The sequence below is a fragment of the Lepidochelys olivacea genome, assembly GCF_965140295.1.
Source record: "Lepidochelys olivacea isolate rLepOli2 genome assembly, chromosome: 24".
Classification (NCBI taxonomy): domain Eukaryota; kingdom Metazoa; phylum Chordata; order Testudines; family Cheloniidae; genus Lepidochelys; species Lepidochelys olivacea.
In genome coordinates, this window is record NC_140434.1 from 8,146,208 (window position 1) to 8,173,010 (window position 26,803).

The following is a 26,803-nucleotide window of genomic DNA, read 5'->3' on the forward strand; positions in this document are numbered from 1 at the left end:
GAATGTAAACGGGTTCCCAAACTGGGACGTCCTCGCCTCTCAGTTCCGAAAGAGCCACGCCAGCATCACAGCCCGCGCGGGTTCCGGAGGAAATCCCATGGCAAGGAGTTATGGAGCCTTCCTGGGGTTTGCAGCGGGGTTGGAACAGCTGGTCTGCGAGGTTGGAGCTGCACGTTGGCAAGGGGAGCCTGCTTTTTGGTGTGTGTGTGAGATAATGTGTCTTGTGTGTGTCTTTCTTTGTCTTTTTTATATGAGTGTGTGTTTGTGTTTTGATGTGTGTGTCTTTGTGTGTGTGTCTAGATTAACAATGTGTGTATTTTGTGTGTGTGTCTCTGGATTAGTCGTGTGTGTGTGTGTCTTTGCTTTTCTGTGTACGTCTCTGTGTTTTGATATATAACATGCCTGTGTGGGTCTGTCTGCCTGTCTGTGTCTTTTTTAAATATGTGCGGGGACCTTGTCTGTGTGTGTGTGTGTGTGTCCGTCCGGATACAGAACGTGTGTGTCTTTGTGAGTGTGTTTATTTAGACATCTTTGCTATTGTGTATATGTGTGTGTCTAGGTTTCACTAGATAATGTCTTTGGGGGTGTGTGTGTATTAATCCTGTGTGTATTTGTGTGTGTGTGTGTGTGTGAGGGCACATCGCAGCAGCTGAAGCCATCTAAAGCTGCCCCATACTACGGAGTTCCTATTGCGTCGATACACCCCTCCTTTCCCTTTTTCTTTTCAACACGGACTGGCTTCCAGTCCCGTTCCCCCCCCCCCCCCCCAAAGGGATACGTGTCAATTACATGCATGTCACCCCCGGCTGTGGAACAGGGACGTGCCAGGGTGTAGATCAGCCTGCAGAAGTATCGAGGGTGAGGTGGGGAGCCCGGTGCTAAGCAGGCTTCTGCAGGCCTCACAGCTTTTGCCGGCTCCGAGTGGTGACGGACGAATCCCCGGACACCCACAGCCCTGTGCGCTCTGGCAGAGCTCCTTGTTAGCGAACGAAGAGGCCGAAAGGCCCGGAGAAAGTGGACAAGGACAGTAATAGCGTGATTGCCACCCTGGCAGGAGCGCGGCACCATACACTGGGGCCGCTGCACTTGTGTCCCTGGCCGATGCCCGGGGCTCAGCAGAGCTGAGCCGGCAACCCACGGCTGGGAGCAGGGCTAGATTTTAGAGAGACTGGGGTGGGTGAAGGGGCACAAGGAGCTGGTGTGGCTGGGGTGAGCCATGCAGGGAGCTGTGGGGGGGCAGGGATGAGGACCCAGTGTCCAACGGGTGGGGGGCACATGGGAAGCCGCGGGGTGGTGCAGGCACAGGGACCTGGTGTCAGAGGGAGGATCTGAAGGGGGAGTGAGGAGATGGGGGGGCTTGTGGGAAGCAGAGGGCTTACAGGCATGAGGGCATGAGGACCTGGCAAGGGGGGTGGGTAGCCTGGGGCAGGGGCACAAAGGTGTGAGGACCCAGTGTTAGGGGGATCAGAGACTGGGGAGGTGAGGAGCCAGGTCTGGAGGAAGGCTGTGGGAAGCTGGAGGGGGTGGCCACAGGCACCTGGGGAGGTGGGAAACCTGAGGGAGGGGTGTGAGGAGCCAGCGTCGGAGGGGGAGCACCTGGCATTGGGGAGGTGGAAAGCCTGTGGGGGGGGCAGGTGCGAGGAACCAGTGTCTCAGTAAGGCATGTGAGAAGTTGGGGGGGACACAGACACAGGGACCCGGTGTGTGTGGGGGAACGTGTAGGAAGCTGGGGCAGCACAAATGCGAGGACCTGGCCTGGAGGAGGCAGTGTAGGAAGCTTTCGGGGGGGGGGCGGCGCATAGACACGAGGACCCGGCATGGGGGAAGCTGTATGGGAAGCTGGGGGTGTGTGCAGATGCGAGGACCTGGTGTGGGAAGCTGAGGGGGACACAGATGCGAGGACCTGGTGTGGGGGGATGTGTGGGAAGCTGGAGGGGACACAGATGCGAGGACCTGGTGTGGGGGGATGTGTGGGAAGCTGGAGGGGACACAGACGCGAGGACCTGGTGTGGGGGGAAGCTGAGGAGGGCGCAGATACAAGGACTTGGTGTGGTGGGGATGTGTGGGAAGCTGTGGGGGGTGCAGATGTGAGGATCTGGCCGTGGAGGAGGCACAGACGCGAGGACATGGTGTGGGGGGGACGTGTGGGAAGCTGGGGGGATGTGCAGACGTCAGGACCTGGCTGGGGAGGAGGGTGTGTGGGAAGCGGGGTGGGATACAGATACAAGGACCTGGTGGGGGGAAGTGTGGGAAGCTGGGGGGGGCGCAGATGCGAGGACCTGGCAAGAGGGGGCACACAGACGCAAGGACATAGTGTGGTGGGGACATGTGGGAAGCTGGGGTGGGCGCAGACGTAAGGACCTGGTGTGGGGGGGGCATGTGGAAAGCTGCAGGGGGCGCAGATGCGAGGACCTGGTGTGTGTGTGTGTGGGAAGCTGGGGGGAGGCACAGACGCAAGGACATGGTGTGGTGGGGACGTGTGGGAAGCGGAGGGGATGCAGACGTGAGGACTTGGCTCGGGGGACCGGGGGGGGGGCGCACAGACACAAGGACATGGTGTGGGGGAGGTGGAAAGCCTGGGGGGCGGGGGCGAGACTGAGGTCAACGTTTTCAGCATGCGGGTGCCTGACTTTGCAGGCCTCAAAGGGCGCTGATTTCCAGGGGGGGCGGGGGCTCATCACTTTCTGAAAATCAGCCCCCTTTATGGTGCCCCAACTGGGGCCCAGAAAACCAGGAGCCACCTTTGTAAACCTTGTCCACATGGTCGCCCAGGGAGACTCTGGGAGAGCCAGGAATTGAGCCCAGCCCCCCCAAGTCCCAGAGCCGCACCCTAACCACTGGGTTGTCCTGCCTCTCCGTTGAATTCCCCGAGGATTTAGGCAGCTGATTTTGGCAGCTCCTTTTGCAAATCCCTAGCTTAGGGTCCTCGAGCCAGATAATTCCCACTCATCCTGGTGCAAACCCAGCGTAACTCCAGTGACTTCACCCCGGAAGGAAGTAACCCATAGATAACAGAGACATGGCGAGCGCCTGTACTGAATCCATTTCCCTGCTGTGCATGCTGGCGCCCAGCTACAGGGGATCCTGCTTCTCTTCCCTTTGTTCTGTGTTTCGGCACACCACCCTGTTTGAACTGGGACCCCCCCCCCCCCCCCATGTTTCAGATGGGCACTCCCTGCTTCATGCCTTGATGCTGAGTCTAGGCCCAGGATTGGAGATCCCCCCCCCCACCCGCCCTGAAGGATTAGGCGTTTGGCCCCAGGGGAACAAATATCTCCTCCCCTGTAGAACCTTTGAATTCCCACCCAGGCTCCCAGCCTGGTCTTACGTCACTAACTCTTCAGGGATGTTTTAGACTCACTAGGCCAGGTGCTCGGCTGATGTGAATCAGTGTCGTTCCGTCTAAGTCAGCAGCGCGACGTTGATCCACAGTTGGCTGGGATCTGCCCCGTTGGTGTCAATGGGGCGATGCGGATTGACACCAGTTAGGGGGCTGGCCCATTGACGTCAATGGAGCTGTGCTATTTTACTCACGCTGAGGATCTGTTCCATTGACGTCAGTGGAATCAGCTGGGGATGTGGCCCATTGACATCAAAGGAACTACGTCCATTTACGCCAGTTGGGGTTCTGGCCCAGCACGTTGTTCCATTTTCTCCCCTGTGCGAGTGGAATAAATGGTCTAATTTAAAACCCCAGTGAAATTGTGTTGAATGTCCGATGTCACACCCCTCTCACAGGCTTTTAGCAGACCCTAAAATCGACAAGGCAAAATAAAAATATACAAAAAAGAAATTAATGAACCTAAAATAGATAAAGGAATGGCCCATGTAGATATAGTGTAGACACCACTGAGAATGCAACCATATTCCTTCAGCCATAGTCTGAGCTCAAAAACACCCCTACACTGCAACCCCCCTGGCAGTGACCTTGAGCAGGAGTCCAGCCCACAGGTACTTAAAGTCCCAATCCAGTACAATCTGTGCTGGGGGACCCCTACACCCGTGCGGGTCTGGCCAATGTTTGTGATCTCGCTAGCCTGGCAATTTGTCACATCCATTCCCTGGCCCTGAAAACTGTTTCTTGCCCATGACGGAGGGAAATCTGATGGTTTGTGTTTCTAACGTTTTTTTTTTTTTTTAAAAAAAACAAACAGCGGACGAATTTAGGGGTTTGGAACAATTGAACTCCTTTGGGGAGGGTGGATATCTTTGTTCCTTTTTGCCCCACGTACACAGCGCTGACCTCTCTTCAGGCTGCAAATACTCTGCAGAGCGCTCATTGATCGTGGGAAACCTGTAACCTTGTCCCACTTCACCACCTATGATGATTATTTATTTATATTTCAATAGCATCTCACGGCCCCAGCTGAGATCTCCGCCCCATTGTGGTAGATGCTCCATGAACACTGAGAGAGAGACAGACCCTGCCCCAAGAGCTCACAGTCTTTAAATAGACAAAACAGGCAAAGTGTGGAAGGGGAAACTGAGGCACTGATCGGGGAAGTGACTCCCCAAGATTGCATAGCAAGTCGAGGGCAAAGCAGGGAATAGAACCCAGGAGTCCTGGCTTCCAGTCTTGCTCTAAGAACAAAGGCCAGGCTGCCTCTCAGAGCCTGGAATAAACCCCACAAATCCTGGCTCCCTTTGTCCCCTTCTAACTCCTAGGCCACACTGTTGCTCAGAGGCAGGAATGGACCCCACGAATCCTGGCTCCCAGTGTTGTGCCCAGATCATGAAACCTTACCCGCCCCCCCACTCCCTCCGCCCCCGGCTGCCTCCTTGGGTCAGCGCTCGCTCCCGGCACGGAAATTCAGCTGGGTTTGGAGCTTGTGTTAGCTCGTGCCTTCAGCTCAGACTAGCTCAAGGGGAATTTTGTTTAAACAACTTTCTGAACAGTTCCTTTCAAAAGAGCCCACCCCAGCCAGCCACAAACAGCCTCCCGGCCCCTTGTAGAAGTCTAGGTGGGGCTGGGCTTTCTCTCAGCTCCAGGTTCAACCAGCCACCACAGCTCTGACTCGGCTCAGCCCACCTGAGCTGGAGACCCTTTGCCCCTCACCCCCTTGCAGCCACTGCCTGCGGAGGGCCCTGGCAGCAGGCAAAACGGAACCTCGGGGCGGGAAGGGAGGGTTGTGGGTTTTCTGCATTCGATGCCACGCGTACAGGTTAGTGCTGAAGAGGTGGAGGGAAAGTTGCTGATTAAGGTTTTTTTGATCTGCTGAGGGACTCTGTGGTCTGGCTCTCTGTTCACCATCCGTTCGCTCAGTTCATGCGCTACTCCCAGGCTGGGGCGGTCAGAAGTGTCAGTGCCTTTAACTACTCTGGCCAGGAAAGGCAAAGCAAGAGCTGCAGAAATCTCTGATCATCAGCCCAATGGGCTCCTTCCTTCCTTGGTTTGTGGCTAGTGATGCTCGGCAGTCAGTAGCCAGATTCCCCTTTGCAGGGAGGTGCAGTTTCTTCTAAGGCAGTGGAGCCTGGTGGATTTGAACCTCCTCCCCCTGAAAACAGTCACAAAACTACCGCCAGATCCCCAATCTCCATAGCTGGGTTAATTTAGTTTTAACTGCCCCAGTTTACGCTGGCTGAGGATCTGGCCTGGGCTGGTTTAGCTAGTGCAGGATCGGAGCCCTATTCACCAGCGCAGTCTTCCTCCCTGCCTGTCTGCATGCCCGGCTGTTGTGGGACTCTCCTGCGTCCCTCTGCCACTTGCGGTCAAAACCGGTTCCAGGCCCACCCTCGCCCGTTGCTGTTCCTTTGATGACATAACTTGCCCCATTCCACCGCGTGTGTCTGTGGGTGGCAGGAGATGGTTTCCTGTAGCCATCTGAGGGCGTGGGAGCAGCAACCCCAAGCAGAGAGGGCCCTAATAACAACTGTGGGCTGCTTTTCAGACCTTGCTCCCAATGAGCAATGAGCAGCCCGAAGCTAGAGATTCCTAGAGGCCAAAGGCAGGGAGACCCCACCGAGCCTCCTACGGTCCACTCTCTCCAGGACTTTGGCCAGTCCTTCCATCAGGCTCCCAGGCTGTCAGACCTTCCCAGCGACTTCCAAGCACTCAGCCCCCAGCAGTGTCCCTGGAGAATAACAGAAGCCACGCTGCGCTGCGGAGAGGGGGCGCCTCAGAAAATCTGTTTTAGTGGTTTGTTGTTGTTTTCTTCCCTCTAATCTTCTGGTGTGTGTTGTATATACCTGGGCAGAGCGAATACACTACTGTCGGAACCACAGACATAAAATCAACCCACCAAGCAAAGGGATTCAAATGTTTATTCTGTGTCTATACCGCGCCCTGCACGGCAGGGTTGCAGTCTGTGGCTGGGGCTTCTAGTGCTACCGTAGTACACCTAATAAATAATAATGTGCAGCGCCCAGCACAACTGGGTCCTGCTCTATAACTGGGGCTCCTGAGTACAGATAGTATATGGGAAAAATTAGCTTATCAGTTTCTGCTTCTTTACATTTACTATCCCCTATTACTTATCCGATACCTCTGCTGGGCTCCCAGCCCACTTCATTCTTCTCTTAAAAAATGTTCCAATTAATAATTGGCTGTTCCAGTAATTTGTGTGTTTTCAGAATTGGTGAATTTAAAAATGATAAACCTCAAACCCCACGCCCCGAGATACAGGCCTGACTCGGCTTTCCCTAGATGCAGTGACTTACAGGATCTCTGTAAATTTGCGATAGGAAATTTCAGATCCTTTTTTCTTTCCAAGAGCCTTCTGAGAAACAACGGGCCAAATCCTTAGCAGGTGTAGATCAGTGTCATTCCATTGAAATCAAGGTAACAACCTGCTTTATACACTCTGAGGATCTGCCCCAAATCTTTTGCTTCAAGATGTGTTGAGGGTTTTTTTCAATTAATATTTTGTGTTACCAGAAAAAAAAAAAAAGATTGCAACTCATAATACTGTTTCTAAGTGTGTTCCGGGTATTTGTGTAGTTTCAGTAGAATTGCTTTGAGGTTTTACTTGTTGCGTGTGTAGAAAATGGGGAGACATCAGGTGGATTGATTTAAATAGAAGCGATTAAAATCACCACTTTTAATCATGGTTTAAATCAGCAAATAGGAAACCTTAATTTAAATAATCAAGTTTAATTGTGCTTTGTGTTTGTCCCTTTCAGTTATCTTCCTAAAGAAAAATTGATTCTCATTGGTTAGTAACCATTAAAACATTTTGCTTTGCAACTAAATATAGCCTTCACAAAAATGTTGGTGCTGTTTGAGCCAGGAGGCTACACTATATCTACACGCATTTATTTAAGCAATTTATTTATAGCACTTAACTTACTTTTATTCAGATTTTAAATTTTTTATGATGTTAGAAAATGGTGAGTGATGCATTTCTCATTTACTGTATGTGATTAATTTTTTATTCATGATTTGTGTCAAGTTATATATGGATGGAAATTGCAATTCAAACAAAAATGCATAAAAGCAGGGTTTTCCATTTTTTTACAGTTAGTTGAATAAAAATACCTTTAAATGTGCTGTATTCATAAGAAACAAAAATATGTGAATCAAAACATGTTTTGTATTTCAAACTAACTGATTTTCCTGGAAGATTTTAGAACTAATAGAGTTTGTCCTCTCACACCTTAGCTTTTATTCATAGATTGGAAAAGGGAAAACAAGCTTTCCTGCTTTGTCAGCTCCCAGTTGGTTTCTTAACTTTGAATGAACTAGCCATTGAATAAACAGAAATGACGAAAGTGTTCTTTCTGCCTGTGCTCAAGAGGTTGCTGCTGTCAAAAGCTGATTTAGAACGACTTCAAACTCTGGTTGCAGGCGCTTAGCCGGTGACTTACACGAGTTCAGTGGTTTGACTTTCTTTAAAATTTGGCAGCTGCGTACTGCTTAATATTATTTTCTGCATTTCATTGAAATGATTTTAATAGATTATAATGAGTGTAGGTCTTAACATAGGTGCAAATTTATTTTTAAATAGTTCACTTTAAGAAAAAATGTACCTTCTTTAATTTAAATTTAAAAATACAATTTTTTTAAGGTATTTTTTAAGTCATTGATTTTTATCCAGCCTGGGAGGCATGTAGAACTGGAAATCTGATGATAGGGCCTGATTCTGCATAGCGCTGAGTGCCTTTAACTTCCATTGAAGACGTTTTGCAGTCTTTATAATTATGTGTATTGTGGTTGCACCCAGGAGCCCCAGTCACCGTGGTACTAGGTGTGGTACCGAGGCAGAACACAAAGATTATATGAGTTTTGCTACACGTTTTCTGCCTGGGGATTGTAGCGTTTGTGGTGTGGTTTAGCGTGTGTGTAACCCAAGAAGTAGATACAGCTGAATTCTGTCTTAGCTCTGGTAGAATTTCCACTGATCTAAGAATTCAAAGCTCTTAGGATAACCGGTTCCCAGACTGCATCTTCTTTGTTGTGTGGTTTTCTCTCAGTGTTGTGAATCCCAATAACCATTGCAGTTTCCTAAAGGCAATATATAGAAGTGACTAAACTAGCTAGCCGTGCCCCGAATCAGGGTATTTGAAATGTTGTTCTATAGTGAAAGCAATTGTAATAACGTAGTTTGAACTGATTTGCGAAAGTGATTTCATCTCCTGTGATCAGTTAACGCAAATATATTTAACTCTTGGACAAAGTATAGTTTCCTTGTCAGTGATATTCAAGCCTCTTATCTGAGGCACTGAGAATATAATGAAAGTGTATTCATTGGGAGAGTTTTGCTTTGAAGGGAAGCGATAAACAGATACATACAGAGAGAAGAATAAAGGGTGGTAGCAAGAGCTGAGGTTTCAGAGACTATATTGATGCGTTGGGTTCTTAAACCCGAAACTGCTTTTAAAATACATCTCCCTTCCTTTCCCACATTTCAATTAGTGATGCCATAGTCAGAGAAATACTCAGTGTTTTTTTCCAAAGCCCGTCAGTTGTCAGGGTGGGACAGAGAGGAGTGGGGTTCGTAGCAGTAAGTGAAATGCCACTGTTGTCTCTTAATCTGAGCGCATATTTTGTCAAATTTCATCTCCAACTACGTGTATATTTCCAGTAAGATCCAGGGCTACAGCTCTTACAGTAGAAGCCATGTTCAAATCAGATGCAATATGAATTGGATGAATACGGGCTATAAAAGATTTGCAAAAGATTTACAAGGAATACTTCCACTAGCAGTTTGTTCGTTCTTTCTTAGAAATGGTAGCAATTTGGGGCCAGATTCTGCCTCCTGGCTAGACCGGACTAGACCTCCAGCCCCACCAGAATCCAAATGTGCTTGCAGACAAATTTATTTTTGATGCACTATTTTATCTCTGCAAAGAGGAAATAATTATATTCTCCCCTCCGATATAAAATGCTTTGAGGTCTATGGATGAAAAGTGCTAGGTAAGATCTAGGAGTATTATTATTTCTTCATATTACACACAGAGGATGTGATGATGTGACTTCTAGAATCAGAGTCCCCTGGGATCTGGTGAAATGATTTAAGGTCTGGTGACCAAATGATTTAGAGGATTGATTAGATCTGGTGATTGAGAAGGGGGATAGTTATAGTGTAAGAGTATACGCAGGGTTATAGTGTAAGAGTAAGGAGTAGAATTACAAGAATGGGTTGAGCTCTGGAAAACTTGCCTGAGAGAGAGAGAAACTGAAGAAGCTCAATCTATTCATTTATCCACAAGAAGGTTAAGAGGTATCTTGATTACGACCAACCTGGAGAAGAGATTTTTGCTTGTAGGTAGTTGGTTAATCTAGCAGAAAAAAAGCAGAATTAAATCCAGTGTCTGCAATCTGAAGCTAGACAAATTCAGACTAGAAATAAGTGCTCATTTTTAGCAGGGAGGGTAACTAACCATTGGATCAGTTTGCCCAGGGCTGTGGTGGCTTCTCCATCTTGTGGAAGTTCTCAAATCAAGACTGGATGCCTTTCTAAACGATAAGGTTGAGTCTTTAAAGTGCCACCAGACTCCTCATTGATTCTAGAAGATAAGGTCCTGCTCAATCAGAAGTGATGCAAAAGGTCAGACCAGAATAGAGGATCATAATGGTCCTTTCTGACATGAACTTTCTGACATGAACTCTTTGTCTACCACAGCCCAGTCTTGTGACTGGGGGAGTCAGCCTGGCCAGGATCTGTGGAACAATTATAGTTTTCTGTGAGTGTGGAGGCTGTGGGGGGCAGAGGGGAAATGCGTTTGCAGTATGGGGTTTGAGCATAGATTGATTGTTGATTCTTCGGCATGGTTCTGAATTCTTTTCAGCAAATAAGGGACCTGATCCTGTGAAGGGCTGAGCTTCCTGATCTCAGAATGATAGGGGCTCAGATATTTTAGTGATTGATCACTCCAAGTCACTAGCGAGAAAGAGCGAAGCAAATCAGTCAGTAATAAAAGAGACAAATTAACTTTCTTAGAGATGTGTCCTAGAGATTGCTGCATTCTCAATCTGAATTCTCTCTGTAGAGGACCTAGTGTGTGTGTGTCTTGCTGGGTCTATTTTGAAATTGACTAAGGTCAGAATTTTCCAAAAGACCCCAGCATCAATTTAATTATTATTATTTATTTCAGTTTAAACCACAATTTTAAAAAATGCCCATGCAAAATGGCTCTAAAATTAATTAGAGTTACAGCCACAAATGATTACTACCCAGAAGCAAAATAAAACAAACTTTGGGCACCAAAAATATTTAGACAGCAAACTAAGTGGCTAGATCTTCAGACAAGGTCACAGCGTCGGGTGCTGAGCCCATGAAAATCTGGTTTTGTGTGTCATAACTTTTTGGGTTTCTTTTTTTAGTGTCTGATTCAATCTGTTACTGAAATAAACCTCTGATCTCGGTCAATTCATCTCTTGCCTTAACTGACTGAAGGTGTTTATATGTGTTCAAAATCCCCAAATTAATAAGATGGAACAAATAAGACTTAAAATCTTTTCACTTCTTTCCAAGAAGTATTTCAAATCTGCATCGATCGGAAAAGTTGGGACAACACAATTAGGTTTTGGACAGTACAAAAATATCCTGAATGTATATCTCAGCCTGTTGCTGTTTAATAACACAGCAGAATGCAAAAGGTTGACTTTGTTAATAAAAGCCACTTGCTATGTTGTGAATAAATTTCATTTTCACAGAATATTTGAGGATCTGTTAGTGGGGAGTGAGATCCTAGTGGTCCTTTTAATTCAATTATAAAGACTAATTAAGTCCTACTCAAATCCAGCTGGTATCAATGCTAAACATTTTTCTAATTAGTGTAGTACTTAATGTAAATTTTTAAAAAATGTTTGAGATGCAAAATAAAAATAAATACTCAGAGGGAAAATGAGACTCCTAAATATGCAGTCAATTTAACAGTAGTGAAGCAGTGTTGTATTCATTAGAATATGCTGATTATTAAAACTTTATTTAAGAATTAAGCAGATCCATATCTTGCGCACAGTTATGCAATTGCTTTCATTTTCACATAAATGAGTTTGACTTTATAGAATAATTATTGTGTGTTAATTAAACACCACATTATGGTGGTTTAGCAAGATACACATCTTTGTCAGCTCTTCACTCCTCCATTGTGTTCAAACATCGGTTTGCTTAACATCAGTTGCTTTTTGATGATACGAGATTATGAACTGTTTGACAATGAAGTTTCATAGTCAAACCAAAACGACTCTTAGACCCTCTGAGCAACGGCTATGGAAAAACAACACGATCTATCAATTATTATGAGCTATGTACATCTTTCTTGTGTATAGTGGGTGTTTAAAAATTCTTCGGACCAAATCCTCAGCTGATGTGATGTCCGCCTCGCTTTATTGGCTCTGGGATCTGGCTCTTAATTTCTAATTTGTGTGGAATTTAGAGCCAGATTTTCAATACAGTTGAGCTCCTGTAGGTGCTGAATTCTGGAAAATCGGGTCTTTATTTTGGTGCCTAAATAAAAGCTGAGGTCTTTTGGGGAAATCTCTCCCCTATTGCGGGTGCAGACCACTTGAGAATCTGCCCCAAACTAAATGCATGATCCTGCAGCGTTGAAACTTGAATTTAGTAAGAGAAACAGCATCATTCTACAATGTTTTTATTTTATATCAGTAAAACATCTTCAGATGCAAAGGCACAACCGAGACTTTTGTCAAAGGGTAATAACTGTGCTGTTCCCTTTGCATGTAAAAGGAACAGAAAGGAATGGTTAAACTTTAGAGCAAGATGCTGGATTGATCAGACTCACGTCCTAAATAAATAAATAAATAAATAAAATAAAAACCCCTCTGTGTCAAAACTTTTGGAAAATACACAATGGAAAGTAGACACTGCTGAGTGCAGCATCTTGCTGCCTATGTTAATTGCACGTTTCTTAAGCTTCTGCTATTTAATTAGCATGCTGCTTCCCTCTTAGCCCAGGTCTACACTTCAAAATTGTCCCAGTATAATTTATGTTGGTTTGGAGTGTGATTGACTGATTTGCTTGCTTGCAGATGTAGTTATATCAATATAACCCGTAGTGTGGGTGCAGTTATGCTGGTACAGTATAAAGGTACCTTAACACTGGGATAGCTTCTTCCCCAAATTGGTACAACTTTTTAGTGCTGACAAACCTGTAAAGTGTCGTCATTTTTTATGTGCAAAATTCACTTGGAAGAATCTTTCAGCTGTTTTCTGTTGTGAATTTAAAAAAGCTTTCGATTGGTTTGTTAATTTTATAGCTAATATATAGAGAAATCTTGCATTGCCTAAGCAGGGACAAAACTGAGACAGACAACAAAAGACCTGTAGACAGTATTTAGTCGATGAATGAGGATTATTTTTGCTAACAGATGACCAGATTTTTTTCAGCACTAGCCCAGTTTGTAGAGGTAGGCAATTGACACACCATTAATATTCACTGGGGAGTCATTTTTCAACTGTAATGTGCTGCCCAATCTCCCCATTATTCATAATTTATCTGGATTCAGCATACCTTCAATTTTTATTTTAAACTCTGTCTGTCTAATCTAGCTTATCTACTTCATCTATCTGTCGATCTGCCTGTCTGCTGGTCTAACCTGTTTTATCTTCGTAACCCCCATTGCCATGATAGCCGGGTGCCTTTCACATAACGTCAATAGCAGATAGCTGGGTCTCAGTGGACTTTCTCCATTTTTCGTCGTCAACATCCTGCTTGTGGCTGGGTTTTGGGGGCTGTTTTTTTTTTTTATTTCAACTTTTAGCTTTGCTGCAATTTTATTTCAAACCTGTCAGTAACAAAGACTTTCAAGAAATAATAGTGGGGATGAGTGACCCACCTGGGGGCCAGATATTTAAAACCAGCTCAGTGCCCACTTAGAGACCAAAATAAATGGCTGAATTTTCAGGAGTGCTCAGTATATTGGGTTTGGAAAACCAGCTGCTTGCAAAACCTGGCTGTAAGCGGGTCAGTGGGAGCTGGGGACTTCAGAGCTGTGCTTTTTGGAGGACCTGGCCCCTGGATATGACAGCGAAAGAGGCTGCCTACCATCAGGGCTATCAATAAACACTGGCCCTAAACTTGTGATTTTTTTGCACAGCCGACCCGTGGGAGGTTCCTTACCCTCAAAAGTGGGGCGGGGGGACGACGCTATTTGCCTTTTTTCTGCAGCCCATCTTGTCTGCCCTGACCAGTTTGGCACCCCCAGAACAACATCTGTCTGAGGTGCTGTCTCAGTCTCCAAACCTAAACTAAAAAAAACCCCAATCTTTTTAAGCTGGGGGGGGCTAGGGGGGGAAACCCAGCCCGAGACACCGCCTCCACGTCTAGACCCTGTGGGCCTGTTTTTGAAGCTGTGGGACTCACAGGGCCCCCAGATCTCAGGATCTGCTTTGTTCTGCAGACACCCAGAAAGCTGAGTAACTAGTTGGGGGCGTGGAATGTGCCTTGACATCGCTGAGAGTTCATAATCGGCTGTTTTCAGTTTGATTAATGTGGGGAAAGTGTTAACAAGTCACCCCGCCCTTGTGGACACTCAAACCCATTCCAATAAGTCACTTTTACTCAAACAGCCCAGCCTGGGCCACGCACTGAGTTAGTTTGCCGAGCAAGAGAAGTAAAAAAACACACCTCTTGATGCTTCCTCACGGGCATCCCCATCGAGGTGTGCGAGGAAGAGCAATTTTGCCTTTCTCTCCAGCCTGATGACACTGAGAGCCCATGGGTGTCATGGCAGGGCGGCTACGGCACTGGAGAGATGTGCCGGAGGGTATTGCAGGCTGCTTTCTAAAGCCAGTCCAGGTGGCAGAGTCGCAAACAGTGCCTTGTTAGGTCACGGCCTGTCATCTTTGCTGATTTCAAGGAGAAAACAGTAATGATCCCTCCCCATGCACTTAACTAGATAAGAGAGCTCCTGGGGAGAGCTTTCCACCAGTATATCTCAAAGCCCTTTCCAAAGGAGGTCAGGATCATTAACCCCATTTTACATATGGGGAAACTGAGGCACGGGGCAGGGAAATAGCTCGCCTGAGGTCACCCAGCAGTAGAGCTGTGAATAGACCCCAGATCTCTTGAGTCTGAGAATCTGCCTACGCTGCAGTCAGAGGCGTGACTGCATCACATGTAGGCATACCCCTACTGGCTTTGATCTAGCCGGCTCCAGTGCCAACGGCAGGGACGCTGCCATGGGGGGGGGGGGTTGTACAAGGACGCTGGGGATCCTGGGGACATCCTCGAGCGGCATCCAGGGCTTCCTGCTGCCACTGGTGTTTGTACTGGCGAGATCAAAGCTAACCCAGGGGTTCTCTCCGCATGCTGCGGTCACAGCTTTGTGTGCAATGTAGGTGGATCCTCGCTCCAGGACTCTGTCCCTTAGGCCATGCTGCCTTCCTGCTTCAGCTTCTGCGCCCACCCTACATAATGGACTCAAGCTACCCCCCTTTAGCTTCGTTAGCATTCTCTGCCCCTGGCCTCTGAGAGTTAAATTCCCCCGAGGGGTCTGTGGGGAGGCCAGGAAGGCTGCGCATGTCAGGCTGCAAGTTCCCCGTGGCAGGAGGGAGTCCCAGGCCTGACCCGCCCGGTGTCGCCTGGCTCCAGGCATGCTGTCTCCTCCTGCCTCGCGGCCGGCACCAGCACTGCGGCTAAGCTCTAGCCGCGGCCTCTCTTTGCAGGGCTCCAACTTGGGCCCCTCCATGGTGAGCAGATGGGGTGGCGGAAGGTGCATGTGGGCAGGGCTCAGCCCTACGGCAGCCGCTGGCTTTGTCCTGTCTTCTTGCGAGGCAGCAGGGAGACGGGGCTACCGGACTGCCCTGGCTCCATGCCACGCGGGCAGCAAGCAGGGAGCTGGCCGGCACAGCAGACGGGCACCTGCCCTCTCTGAACTGGGCCGGGCCCTGCATTCGAGTAGGCAGCCAGCCCTGTCGGAGTCACTCAGCCCTCAGATTGGCAGCTCTTTAGCCCTGGCTGGGGAGCGGGGGACAGAGACTGGACAGGCCTGTTGCGGGTGCGGGGGGTTGCTGGGAAAGAAGAGAGTGTAGTGAGTAGAGCAAGGGATGGGGGAAGGGGAGGGGGAGAGGTAAGAGTCCTGGGTTCTGTTCCAGGCTCTGGAAGGAAGTTTGATCCAGTCTGGTGGTGAGAGCAGAGGGTCAGGACTCCTGGGTTCTATTTGTGACTCCGCCAAGGGCTGCTTTCTATCAACAAACCAGCAGCAATCGCCCTGCCTGTGAAGAGCCTGCAGCTCAGCTTGGTTTCCTCCACCAGGCAGGGAAGCCAGCCCCTGTTCGTGCCAAGTGAGGGGAGGGGCATCTGCTTGCATAGGGGATAACCCTCCTCCACCCCGCCCTGCCCTGCCCCTGGTTTTCCTCCAGGGCGGAGGAGTTGCTCAGTTTTGGTTTACAAGTCTGCCTTGGCCCCGGTTCTGTAACGTTTTGTTAGGACAGATCAGTCACCTGGTATTAACTGAGCCTCGTGTAATACCACCACCCCACGCCCATGTTCCCCTGGCAGCCAGGCATCCTCCCTGCAAACATGGCTAAGGCTGTGCCGCTGAAGGTTACCGTCACCCGTTTCAGATGGGGAAACCGAGGCACAGGCCGCCGCAGTGACTCATGCGAAGTTACACGGCAAAGTCAGCAGCAGCACTAGGGAGGGGATCCTGGAGTCCTGACTCCTGGACCCATGAGACTTCTCTCCCAGCGCTGACAGTATAACCCAGGAATCCTGACTCCCAGTCTCCTGCTCTAATCACTAGATTTCGCTCCCAGACCTGTGGAAGGAACCCAGGATTCCTGGCCCTGCCCCTTCCGACAGATTCTGCTCGGATGTCGAGGGCGACGTTTCCACCCCTCACATTGGGCGTCCGCATTTCATCCGGAGCCACCGCTGTGTAAGGGGCCTGGTTTGCAAAGGTGCTGAGCTGTTGTGGTTTGCGGCTGTTCATCACCTTCAGCAAAGCAGGTCACGTTGGGCACCAAAATCTGAGATCAAGGAGTTTAATTCTGGCCTTCGGGTGTGAAGGTAAATCTTAGTTTTCAGCAATTAAAGCTATTGACACCATCAGGTTATCTGACATTAAATACACAGAGGGGTCTAATAGAGCAGCCGGCTGGAAGACAGGACTCCTGGGTTCTCTTCCCAGCTCTGCGAAGGGAGCGGCGCCTAGTGGTTAGAGCAGGAGGGAGGCAGGGCAACAGGACTCATGGATTCTATGTCCAGTTTTGTCAATATGTGTGACCTTGGGCAAGTCTCGTGCATGCTCTGTGCCTCAGTTTCCCCACCTGAAGCATTCCCTCCTCATGCAAAGTGCAGTGAGATCCAAGGGCCAAAAAGGGCGTGTGCAGGGCTAGGATTATTTTGCTGGCCATGGCTTTGCTGGTAGGTCCCGAAAGCCCCGTAGGTTCTGCCCAAGACCTGAAGCGCGGCCCGGAGGAGTGGGGAAGGGAAGCACAGCTAGCTCCAAATCAACCTGTGATCTAACCAGCCCCTCCTCCTGGTGGCTGCTGCATGGACGGTTTTCTGTTTCCTATTAATATGTAAATAGGCTGATCTTTCTTGGAACTCAGCGCGGGGATCACCCCTAAACAGCCCTGTGCGCCCCACAGCTCGAAACGTGACCCCCCACGGCCACCTGATTTTGAAAAGTGGGGCAGGGGGAGTGCGTGCTGGGGGTGGGCGGGTTAAACCACCAGTTAAAGTATGGATCCACCAGGTCTAAAAGCCTCAGCTGCTGACTGGGGGCAAGTAAGCCAGTGGCTGCTCAGCATTATACAGGCCAGGAGTGACCTTCAGCTGGGGATCTCAAAGCACTTTGTAACCCTTATGTGAGTCTCACGAGCCCCATTTTACAGGTGGGGAAGCTGCAGCACAGGGAAGTGGGGAGAGGCTTGCTCAGTAATTTATCGGCCAATGCAACCCAGGTGTCCTGACTCCCACCCTGCTCTAGCTACTCAACCCTGCTGCCTCCCAGAGCTGAGAAAAGAACCCCGGAGTCCTGATTACCAGTCTCCTGATCTAACCACTAGACCCCACTGCCCCCCCAGAGCAGGGACAAGAACCCTGGAGACCCCTGCTCTAACCACTAGTTTCCCCCGCTCCCCAATTAGTGTGAACACCTGAGTAGGCTCTGAGAGTTTTGCAAGGGATCCTCAGAATTTAGTCTACATATTGTGATAGCACCCAGGGGCTCCAGTGTGAGATTGGGGCCCCTTGGGGGCCGGCCGTGTCCTCACGTGTCGCGTCGCTCTCCAGGCCGTGGAGCAGAGGCGACTGAGAGGGCCGTGACCAACCAATTAGCTTATAAGTGGGGACAAAGAATACAGAGAAATCCCTCCACCTGGGCCCATCCCCATAGCATTTGGGCTTGGGCTCCCTCCCCTCCCGAGTGTAAACACGGCACGTTGCACAGCACCACTGGGCAGCAGGCTATTGGCTCGCACCGACAGGGAGCTGACCCGCAGAGGACACCCAGGGAGCGTGTGGTCAAGCTAGGCCCACACCTGGCCTAGTTCCCTAACCACTGGGCCATCCTTCTTCTCCTGTGGGCTGGGGCAGGAGGACTTGGGCCATTTCTGGCCCCTCTACCTCCGTGCCTCTCTAGTGTGCCTGCTCTGCAGGGCATACGCCCCTCAGCTCCGTAGCAGCGCTGAGCATGCCCGAGCTTTCCCGGCAGGCCCCTCAGACAGACGAAGCCAGCATAAGGAGCAGCAAGCACGGGGTGGCTCAGCCTGGCTTCAAGTAGGCTGTGCCGTCCCCAATGGGCCACCCGAGCCTGGGGGGGCAGGAGCAGGTTAAATGGCATCATGGCAGATGCGGGGTTGTGGGCCCAGATTCTCAACGGTCTGTGGGCTCCTCATTTCCACTGGCAGGAGCCTGCGTCCCTTTGAGGACGTGGGCCTTGGAGACTCGGCTAGCCAGCCAAGCTAAAGCTGGGAGCCCCAGTTGGGACTGAGCCTTGTCTACATGGGAGCCGCTGGTCCATGCATGTTACATGGCCACCTTGGGATGTGTCTCATAGCGGCCCTGGCTCTTTAGCTGGAGCTGCAGTGACTCTTGCCTTTGGTTTTGGAGGCCCCTGGAGCTGACGGGGTGGCAGCCGCCACCTGTCACCCGCACACGTGCTGGGTTAATTAACGCTCTGACTTCGGCCGATGGGTGCCTTGAGCCTGCTCCTAATCGATGCAACTTAGGCTGGTTTAAACGGGACCGAGAGCAGCCTCCCCCCGGCCTGTTGCACTAGTTTAGCAGAGTGGGTTGAACGTCACACTCCGCGTTAAACCGCTGTCGCCCGTGTGTCTGGACAAGGCTGTGGAGGGGAGAATTGGCCTCCCGGAGCCCTGCTTTCGTGTCCCACGCTGCATCCGCTTCCCGGCTCCGTTACCCGCATCTCATGACTTAGCGTGTTTTCCCTGCCCCGTTCCCATGTGACCCCCATAAGTTCCACGTGCCCTACCTCACCCCCAGCGCGGGCGCGTGGAACTTCCGTGACGCCACGGGAAGCGTGACACGGACCCGCCTGGTGACGCCCCTCAGTGGTTAAAGTCAGGAACATTGGTCGAGGCCGGTTCCCAGCCAGGTTACGGTGCACTTTTTTGGTATCAAAGGATTTTTTGGGGGGGGGGGGGGTTGTTGCTTCCTCCCCTCCGAAGTCTTGGCTTCATCCTCTTACTCAGCCACCCGCGGGCATCACACGTCAATCATGGGGCTGCTGTGGGGGAATTCGCCTGAGACCTCACTGACCTTTCTCAGGTCGAATTTACTGGCATCAGCCATCACCTGAAAATGAGAGTTACTGGCAGCTTGCTCTCTGGCTTGTGAATTTTTTGACTAATTCAGGCACTGGGTTCCTGTTTCTGAGTCAAACCCTGAGCCCATTCCCACCGATTTGATTTGCTATAGATAGAAAAGACCAAAAACAAAAAAAAAAATTACAATCATTCTGTTGTGAGGTTAGGGGGGAATCAATTGAAGCTTGTGGTTTTTTCTTCTCGTTGGGTCTGAGCAGTGGGTGGTTGCAGAGAGGAAATGGAATGCGTAGGATAGAGAATGATTGTTATCAGACAAACTTACTAGCCCCCGTGTTGTTTAAGGAAATACAGGAATGTATCAGCACGCAAAAGCGAGCCCTGGCTGCGTTAGGGCAACCTGAAAGAATTCCCTTCCTGACCCCAGGCTTATATGATGCCCTGACACAGGAGAGTCGACATCCCTTCCAGCGCTTACTATTGTAACTCTGGCTATTTTCGTGAGCCCCATAAGAGTCCAGCCCCTTCTGCTATGCTGCGGAGCTCTTGGCTTCAGGGAGATCTTGTCTTGGCGAGTTCCACAAGCTAATTCTGTGCTGGGGGGAGAAGTGGGTCGAGGGGGGTTGAGAGTGTGCAGGTGTGCACGCACCGATGTAAGCACAAAGCAGCAGTCCTGGGACCAAAGGAACCCCTGGCGTAACTGTGCAGAAGTCCCTGGGTTTGGGCTAGTTCTCTGCTCCTTTTCAATGATCTGCAGAGCCCTGTTGTATTCTCTGGGGTGCCGTGGATCGTCTGAGTGTACTTGGTCCTGGTGAATGACACCCGCAGCTTGCCCACAGATCCCACAGGCAGCAGCAGGGTGAGGGTCAGACGCACGGTACCCCCTGCCCACCTGGAGAGGGGAAGTCAGTCTCCATTATGACTCCACCCATGGGAGTTAGGCACCTAAATCCCTTCAAGGATCAGGGCCTTAGTGTCTCGGGTCAGGGCCAACTGCAAATGTTCTCAAACGTGCTCCTTTTTGCATCGGTCTCCTTGCAGCCACGGTCTGGGTCGCTCCTTGCTAATTTAGTTAATAAATCCATCCCGAAAGGGGTAACCTATGAATACCGTTGTCTCGCTAACGAGCTGCGGCCCAGCAGGGGGTATGGTTTATAGAGCGGCTACAAGGGGGCTGCAGGGTGCAAAAGGTGCCTCCGAGGCACAAGTGGCTGAGCCTGGTCATAAAGGTCTGTACAGCTGTGGTCGCAGCAGGCTAGGAGCTCTGGCCCTTTATCGGTGTTGCTGCTTGTGCCAGGCCGAGGGGAAAGGTCTGGGTCAAGCAAGGTTCAGCCCATCTCGCCGCAGCCACACCAGGGCATCTCAGCGCTCCGTCCCGCCTGCTCTCCCAGCTCCCCACCGCACCAGATCAGACCATGGGCCCACCTTGCCCTGACCCCCTCCCCCTGACTGAATAACACCTCAAAAGGCCAAGGGGAGCAGACTAGACAGGGCAGATCAAACATTGTGACCCATCTAAGCCGGGATCCGCTTGCAGCCCCGCCGATTCCATCTAGTCCCATATCCTGCTTTTGGCAGGAGGCTAGGAGAGAAACAACTCTTGAATTCCACAGGTTGGGCCTCCTCCCTTCCTGACCCCTGCCTGTGCAATAGCCCTGGAGCCTGCGATTTGCTAGCCTCACAGGGCCTTTAAAGCCCTGTATCAGCGTGTTTGTGCCGATGGAAAGTTTTGGTGCTTCCCCCGCCCCGTGGCCCCATTAGCTCACTCCTGCCAGGGGGTGATGGGGAGTTGTTTACTGGTACCTGCCTGCAAGCAGCAGGTAGGGGTTTTCACCTGTTGGTGTGTGGTGAGCAGTGGAGGGGAGGCTGTGAGATTTCTCTGCCCTGGAGAAGTTTCTGCCTTCCTGCGCGGTGGGAGGTGCGTCCCAGTTGTGGGTTAGCGTCAGGCGATCTGCTGCCTGCTGAGGTTTCGAAGACGATGGGGGGACGAGTTCTCGGTCCTTATTTAGGGCGCTGATCGCCTGGGTTCATTACGCAGCGGGGTGGGGGAGGAGGAAGGGGACATCGATAAGGGAAGCTCTAGAGAGGAAGAGCAAACCAAATGGGCGCCTGGCGTATCACAGAGCAAACCAGTGCAGGAGCTGGGCCGGTGCCAGGGGGCTGCCTGCGGGGAGGAGATGCTTGGGAAAGCAGCTGTTGGGCCTGGAAGGTGCAGGATGTGGTTACGCGCGGCCCTTCGTGAGGGGCTTTCAACTGAGGGACTTGGAGCTCTTTGATGCTCATGGCTCCCCGTGGCCAGAGGCCCAGGGGGTTCAGGAAGACGCAGAAGCTGCTGTCCTGCTTCTCATCCCTGTTGGATCTGCCCCTCCCAGAGCTCAGCATGGATCCCAGGAGTCCTGATGCCCCGTCGCCCCGTCCTAACCACTAGGCCCCACTTCCCCTCCCAGAGTTGGAGATCCAGGAGTCCTGGTTCCCAGCCCTCCTGCTCTAACCACTAGATCCCACTCCCTGCCCAGAGCTGAGGATGGAATCCAGGAACCAGATTCCCAGTCTTCTGCCTCACATACCCTCTCTCTCCCACTTTCCAGCTTAATTTTGGCATCACATTCCCACTACAAAGCAGCAGAGAACTCAGTGTGTCAGTCCCCATAAACTCCTTGCTGTCAGCAGAGCCCCCAACCCTCTGCTTGGCCCATGGGCCTCGACCTTCGGAGACATGTGGACTTGGTGCCAAACTCTAAGCCCCAGTGACACTGGTTGGATTCCAGGTGTTTACGCATGAGCAGGGCACAATTCCCTGGTTTGCTGTTTATTCACAATCCTGACCCTCCTTTAAAATTGTATGCCAGCCCCTAGCAGTGACAGGCTTGGGGTTTTTGCAGGAGTTATTTCAGTGGTAGATTTTGTTGCCCTTCTTGGAAAAGTTTGCTCTGCACCAGATTCCATGAACTGCAGTCTGGGGCCTGACACATGCACGGCAATACCCCCGTCCCAAACCGCAGCCCCGCCCCTCCTTGGGCCAGCAGTAAGTTGGAGTCCCCAGGAACGAGGCTGTTCACACCTCTCAGAGCTGTTGGTGTAGGCTGTCTGCAGATTCGGGGCCTGTTTTCAAGCTTTTCTGTGCGTCCTTGAGGAGTAACTTTTCTTTTTTAAATGAAAGCTGAATTTCTGCGCTTATCCCCTAGCTCCAGCAGCTGGGGCATTAGGACAGACTATCGTACTTGTGCCTTAATCCAGACTTGATCCCCACAGGACACCCCTGCTTATTACTGCACGATCCTAGGTGTCTCAATGTCTTCTGAGACGGCTTGTCTCTGTCCCAGGTATTTCTCAGCAGTGGTTACAGCAGGGTGTGCCGGGGAGGCTGGGAGCCAGGATTCCTGGGTTCTGTTCCCAGCACTGGGAGGGGAGTGTGGCTGAGTGGTTAGAGCAGGGCGGGTGGGCGCCAGGACTCCTGGGTTCTGTTCCCAGCACTCAGAGGGGAGTGCCCATGCAGATGCAAGCCCAGGGCTGCCAATCCAGTTCCCTAACGAAACCCCCCTGGCGAGCAGAGTGCCCAGGCAGGAGCTGCCTGCGAAGAGGTTAAGGGGGCCCCTGCAGGCCTGGCCGGCCGATGATGAGATGCCCAGGCAGGAGCTGCCTGCGAAGAGGTTAAGGGGGCCCCTGCAGGCCTGGCCGGCCGATGATGAGATGCCCAGGCAGGAGCTGCCTGCAAAGAGGTTAAGGGGGCCCCTGCAGGCCTGGCCGGCCGATGATGAGATGATCTCCAGGTTATGTAACCGGCCATCATGTGACAATAATCTCTGAGGGGTGGGTAGGGTGCTTATCAGTGCGGAAGAGCTTTACTCTGGCTGGATAATTAACCCCCGGAAAGAAGAGCTGCTGGGCTGTGCAGTGGGGCACAGGGGTGTGGCTTAGGCCCAGGGGGCAGGCTGGCACAGGGGAGCATGGCCACAGGGTGACCCCACCTGTGACATCAACCCCATTCCTTCTCCCTCCCGAGGCCCCTGGGAGCGTGGCTGGGTCCTGCCCCTCTCTCCCTGCTGAGCCTGGCAGCTGAGTGGAAGGCAGAGGCGGGACTAGCAGAGGTGCGCTGCCTGAGCGACAGCCCCAGCAGGCAGTTGCTGGCCGGGTTACCGCAGCCTGCGATCCCTGCACACTGCTATCCAGCAGGGCGGGCGCCCTGGCCAGTCTCTGGCATCCGGGCATGGGAGGAAATGTGAGACGAGGGTGCCCCTGTGTGGGCAAACTCTGCGTAACACTCAGCACTTTCCTGGGGAGTTGGCAAAATAAATCCTTCCTCGCTGTTGGCGCCAAGCTAGTTTACTCACATAAAGGCTCCACCCACAATCCTGGTGGCTGATTTAGCCACTTAAGGACCCCAACTCTGTCCTCTCTTAAATGGGGTCACCCCACAGGGTTCATTGAGATGGTCTGTGTAATAGAACCCAGGAGTCCTGGCTCCCGGCCTCCCTCCTGCGTTCTAACCCACTAGGCCCCACTCCCCTCCCAAAGCTGGGAATGGAACCCAGGAGTCCTGACTCTCAGCACCTGCTCGCTCTAAGAAGCATTAGACGACAGTGCCAAAGAGCCAAGCGAACACATGCAGGGCATGCCCAGCGCACTCCGGCCCCTGCTCATGATCTCTCTCTCTCTCGCTCTCAATCCTAGCACAAATAGAAGTGATCCCGTGTAAGATCTGTGGGGACAAATCGTCAGGGATTCACTACGGGGTCATCACCTGTGAAGGCTGCAAGGTGAGCAACACCCCAAATCCCCACTCCACTCCCCTGCCCCCGCTTGCCTGATCTCTGCGACCAGGAGCGCCCCGGGTGTGGGATTCCTTTCCAATTCCCTTGGCGCTCCCAAGTACACAGAACCCTGGGACAGCGCCCTTCAGAGGGGGCCGTGGGCCAGTGCTGGAGCAGATGCTGCCCAGGGTCTGCCAGCAGGGCTGTGGGACCATTGGCGTTCCGGCCCTGCTTAGCACCCGCCCAGCAGCTAATCAGCATGCCCTGACCCCTTGGCCCTTTACCACCACACCAGAGTGGAGATCGGCTCATCGTGGCTTGTTCAGCTCTGGGACCAGTCAGCACCAGCCACTGTGTTGATTTTATACCGCAGATGCTCCTCCCCCAGGCGTTGGCACCCCCAGTTCGCTTCACACACAAGCCGCGGAGCTGCCGTGGTCAGTTTGTATGCCTCTCTCTCCCCAACCCGTTGTTTCAGGGGTTTTTCCGCAGAAGCCAGCAGGGCAACGTGACGTACTCCTGCACCCGCCAGCAGAACTGCCAGATTGACCGGACCAGCCGCAACCGCTGCCAGCACTGCAGGCTGCAGAAATGCCTCAGCCTGGGAATGTCCAGAGATGGTAAGATGTTTGAAACAGCTGCCACGCTCCAACCCAGAGGTGGCTGCATTTCAGTGCTGGGTGAGAGATCCCCGTTTAAACAGCTGCCATACCCCATCCCAAAGGTAACTGTATAATAGTACTGGGTGAAGGATCCCTGTTTAAACGGCTGCCAGGCCCCACCCCAGAAGTGGCTGAATTTCAGTGCTGGGTGAATGATCTCTGTTAAAACAGCTGCTGCCTCCCACCCCAGAGGTCCCTGCATTTGACCCATTTCTTATGCCCTGAAGTTAAAAATACCTGGACATTTCTTTTGCTTCTGCCCTTTACTCCATCTAACCCGGTCTCTCATCTCTGACAGTGGCTGGTACCAGCTGCTTTTTGGGGTATTCAACAAAAAAACTAAAAACAGTTTTGGGGGGGGGGTTAAATGTGCTTTTCAGTTAAAAAAAATGGTTTTTGTTAAAAGTAAAAAAAGTAAAACATTTTAACCGAAAAAAAAAAGTTCAGGTTTTGGTTTAAAAAAAACCTGAAAAATGTCATTGGGAAAGATTTTTTTTCTGTAGAAACTTTTCTATTTGACCACAAGCCATTTATCACCAAAAATCAGTGATGATGGACAAACAGCAGCCGGCCCCTATCGCCATCCCACTGGTTCCCAAGTCCTCCAGTTTAAGAGGCTCAGTGGGAGAGAGTCTAAGCTGCACCCCCTGCAGGTGTCGATGAGAACCAGCAGCCCAGGTGTGCACCCTCTTCCTTCTATGCTGCTCTAAGGGTTGAAAGCACCTCCAGTGTAACTTGGAGCAGTCTAGCGTGCTCTATGTCTGGACTAGTATCCCTATTGTGCAGATGGGGAAACTGAGGCACAGCTTGCTCACAGTCTGTAGCAAAGCAGGGAATTGAACCAGTGGGCCAAACTATCTCTACAGAGCTACCTGTGGCTTGTGGCACAGGGCAACTTAGCCAGAGCTGCATGTGCTCTGGCCCCGCCCCCAGCATGCCCCCTACGCCAAGGCTTGAAATGGGGGCGGGGTCTGCGGAAGGCAGCCAGTGGCAGCCCAGCGCAGCGCCGGAGCCTGCAGAATTCCCCCTCAGCTCCTTGCTGCAGGCTGCAAAGGCCTCTGAATGCCAGCAGAGCGGCGTACAGGAGCTGGGGCGTGAGCAGGGGAACCACCCTCCTTTCCAGCCCAGAGAGGGGTTGAACCTTCATTCTCTTCCGCCCCCCTGGGCATAAAAAGGTTCGGTTCTCGAGACGGCACCAGACTCCTCGGCTAAGGAGGAGTCCTCGGGCTGGGGATTATTAAAGGCGCTAAAAAAGCTACAAGTGGAGGCCAGAGGAAGTGAAAGGGAAGTGCAAATAGTGAGGTTTAGGGCTGGTTAGGTAGCACCGTCAGCGCACAGCCCTGAGCCAGGCCGGGGGGAGGGGGGTTAAAGCAACCAGGAGGAGAGTGAAAGTCACAAAATACTACACAAACAAACACACACCCCACCAACCCAATCCAAAGAGGATGGAAAAAGTAGCTCAAGCCTTTAGCTGGGTGTCTCTCAGTGGTGAGTATGTAGGTCGCTCGAGAGAGCCAAAGAGCCCGACCACGTGGCACATGCGATCAGCCTCCCGTTGCGACCGCGGTTCCTCTCTGCAGCTGGGTAGATGAGGCTCCTGCTTAGACACACGACCACATACAGACCCACACGACCACACGCAGAGCACGCACCGTTGTCCCCGCTCCCAAGTGAGTGCGCCGAGATGCTGAGATAGCCGTCCCCACCCCTAGGGCCACATTCAGATCCTGGGCGCTTCCCTAGCGCAAGGGATCTCAGGCTGGGGGTCACACCCCCTGCCTTTCCCAGATTGCTGGGGGGGAGGGAGCAGCTGGCAAGATGGGAGCTTCTGGGGGAGAAAGTCTGCGAATCGCCGCCCTGGGGCCTTTCATCCCCAAGGATCCCAAAGCATTTTATACCCCCCGTGATCGGCTACCTCTGAAATGCAGCCACCTCTGGGGTGGGCTGTGGGAGCTGTTCAAGCAGCCGCAGAGCAGTGTTATCCTAGGGCGAGAAGTGAAAAGGATTGGAACTGCGGGGCAGAGTGTAAATGACCCGAATTGGGATACGGCCAGCAGCCCTGCTCCAGGGAAAATGCCCAGGGCTCGCTAGTGATCCAGGTTGCGTCCTGTCCGCTTGGCGTGCTTTGCTGCTGGAGGGGAGTGATGGGGGTTTGTTATTGACTTGTTGGGGGGAAAGCACCTCTGTTAGGTAGTCACTTCCCTGCTGAACCACGGTTGGTGTCTCCCCGTCCCATCCAAGTGCTGCCCGG

The 26,803-nt window shown here is 51.5% G+C and overlaps 1 protein-coding gene across 1 annotated transcript in view; it reads left to right on the forward strand.

Annotated features, from left to right (window-relative positions):
• The window catches only part of RORC (RAR related orphan receptor C), a 66,715-nt gene that overhangs the window by 27,106 nt on the left and 12,806 nt on the right, over positions 1 to 26,803 (forward strand). The window contains exons 3-4 of the mRNA XM_084613550.1: positions 23,811 to 23,896; positions 24,369 to 24,510. Coding sequence (XP_084469676.1) covers positions 23,811 to 23,896; positions 24,369 to 24,510 — 228 coding nt within the window. The remainder of the gene's footprint in view (positions 1 to 23,810; positions 23,897 to 24,368; positions 24,511 to 26,803) is intronic.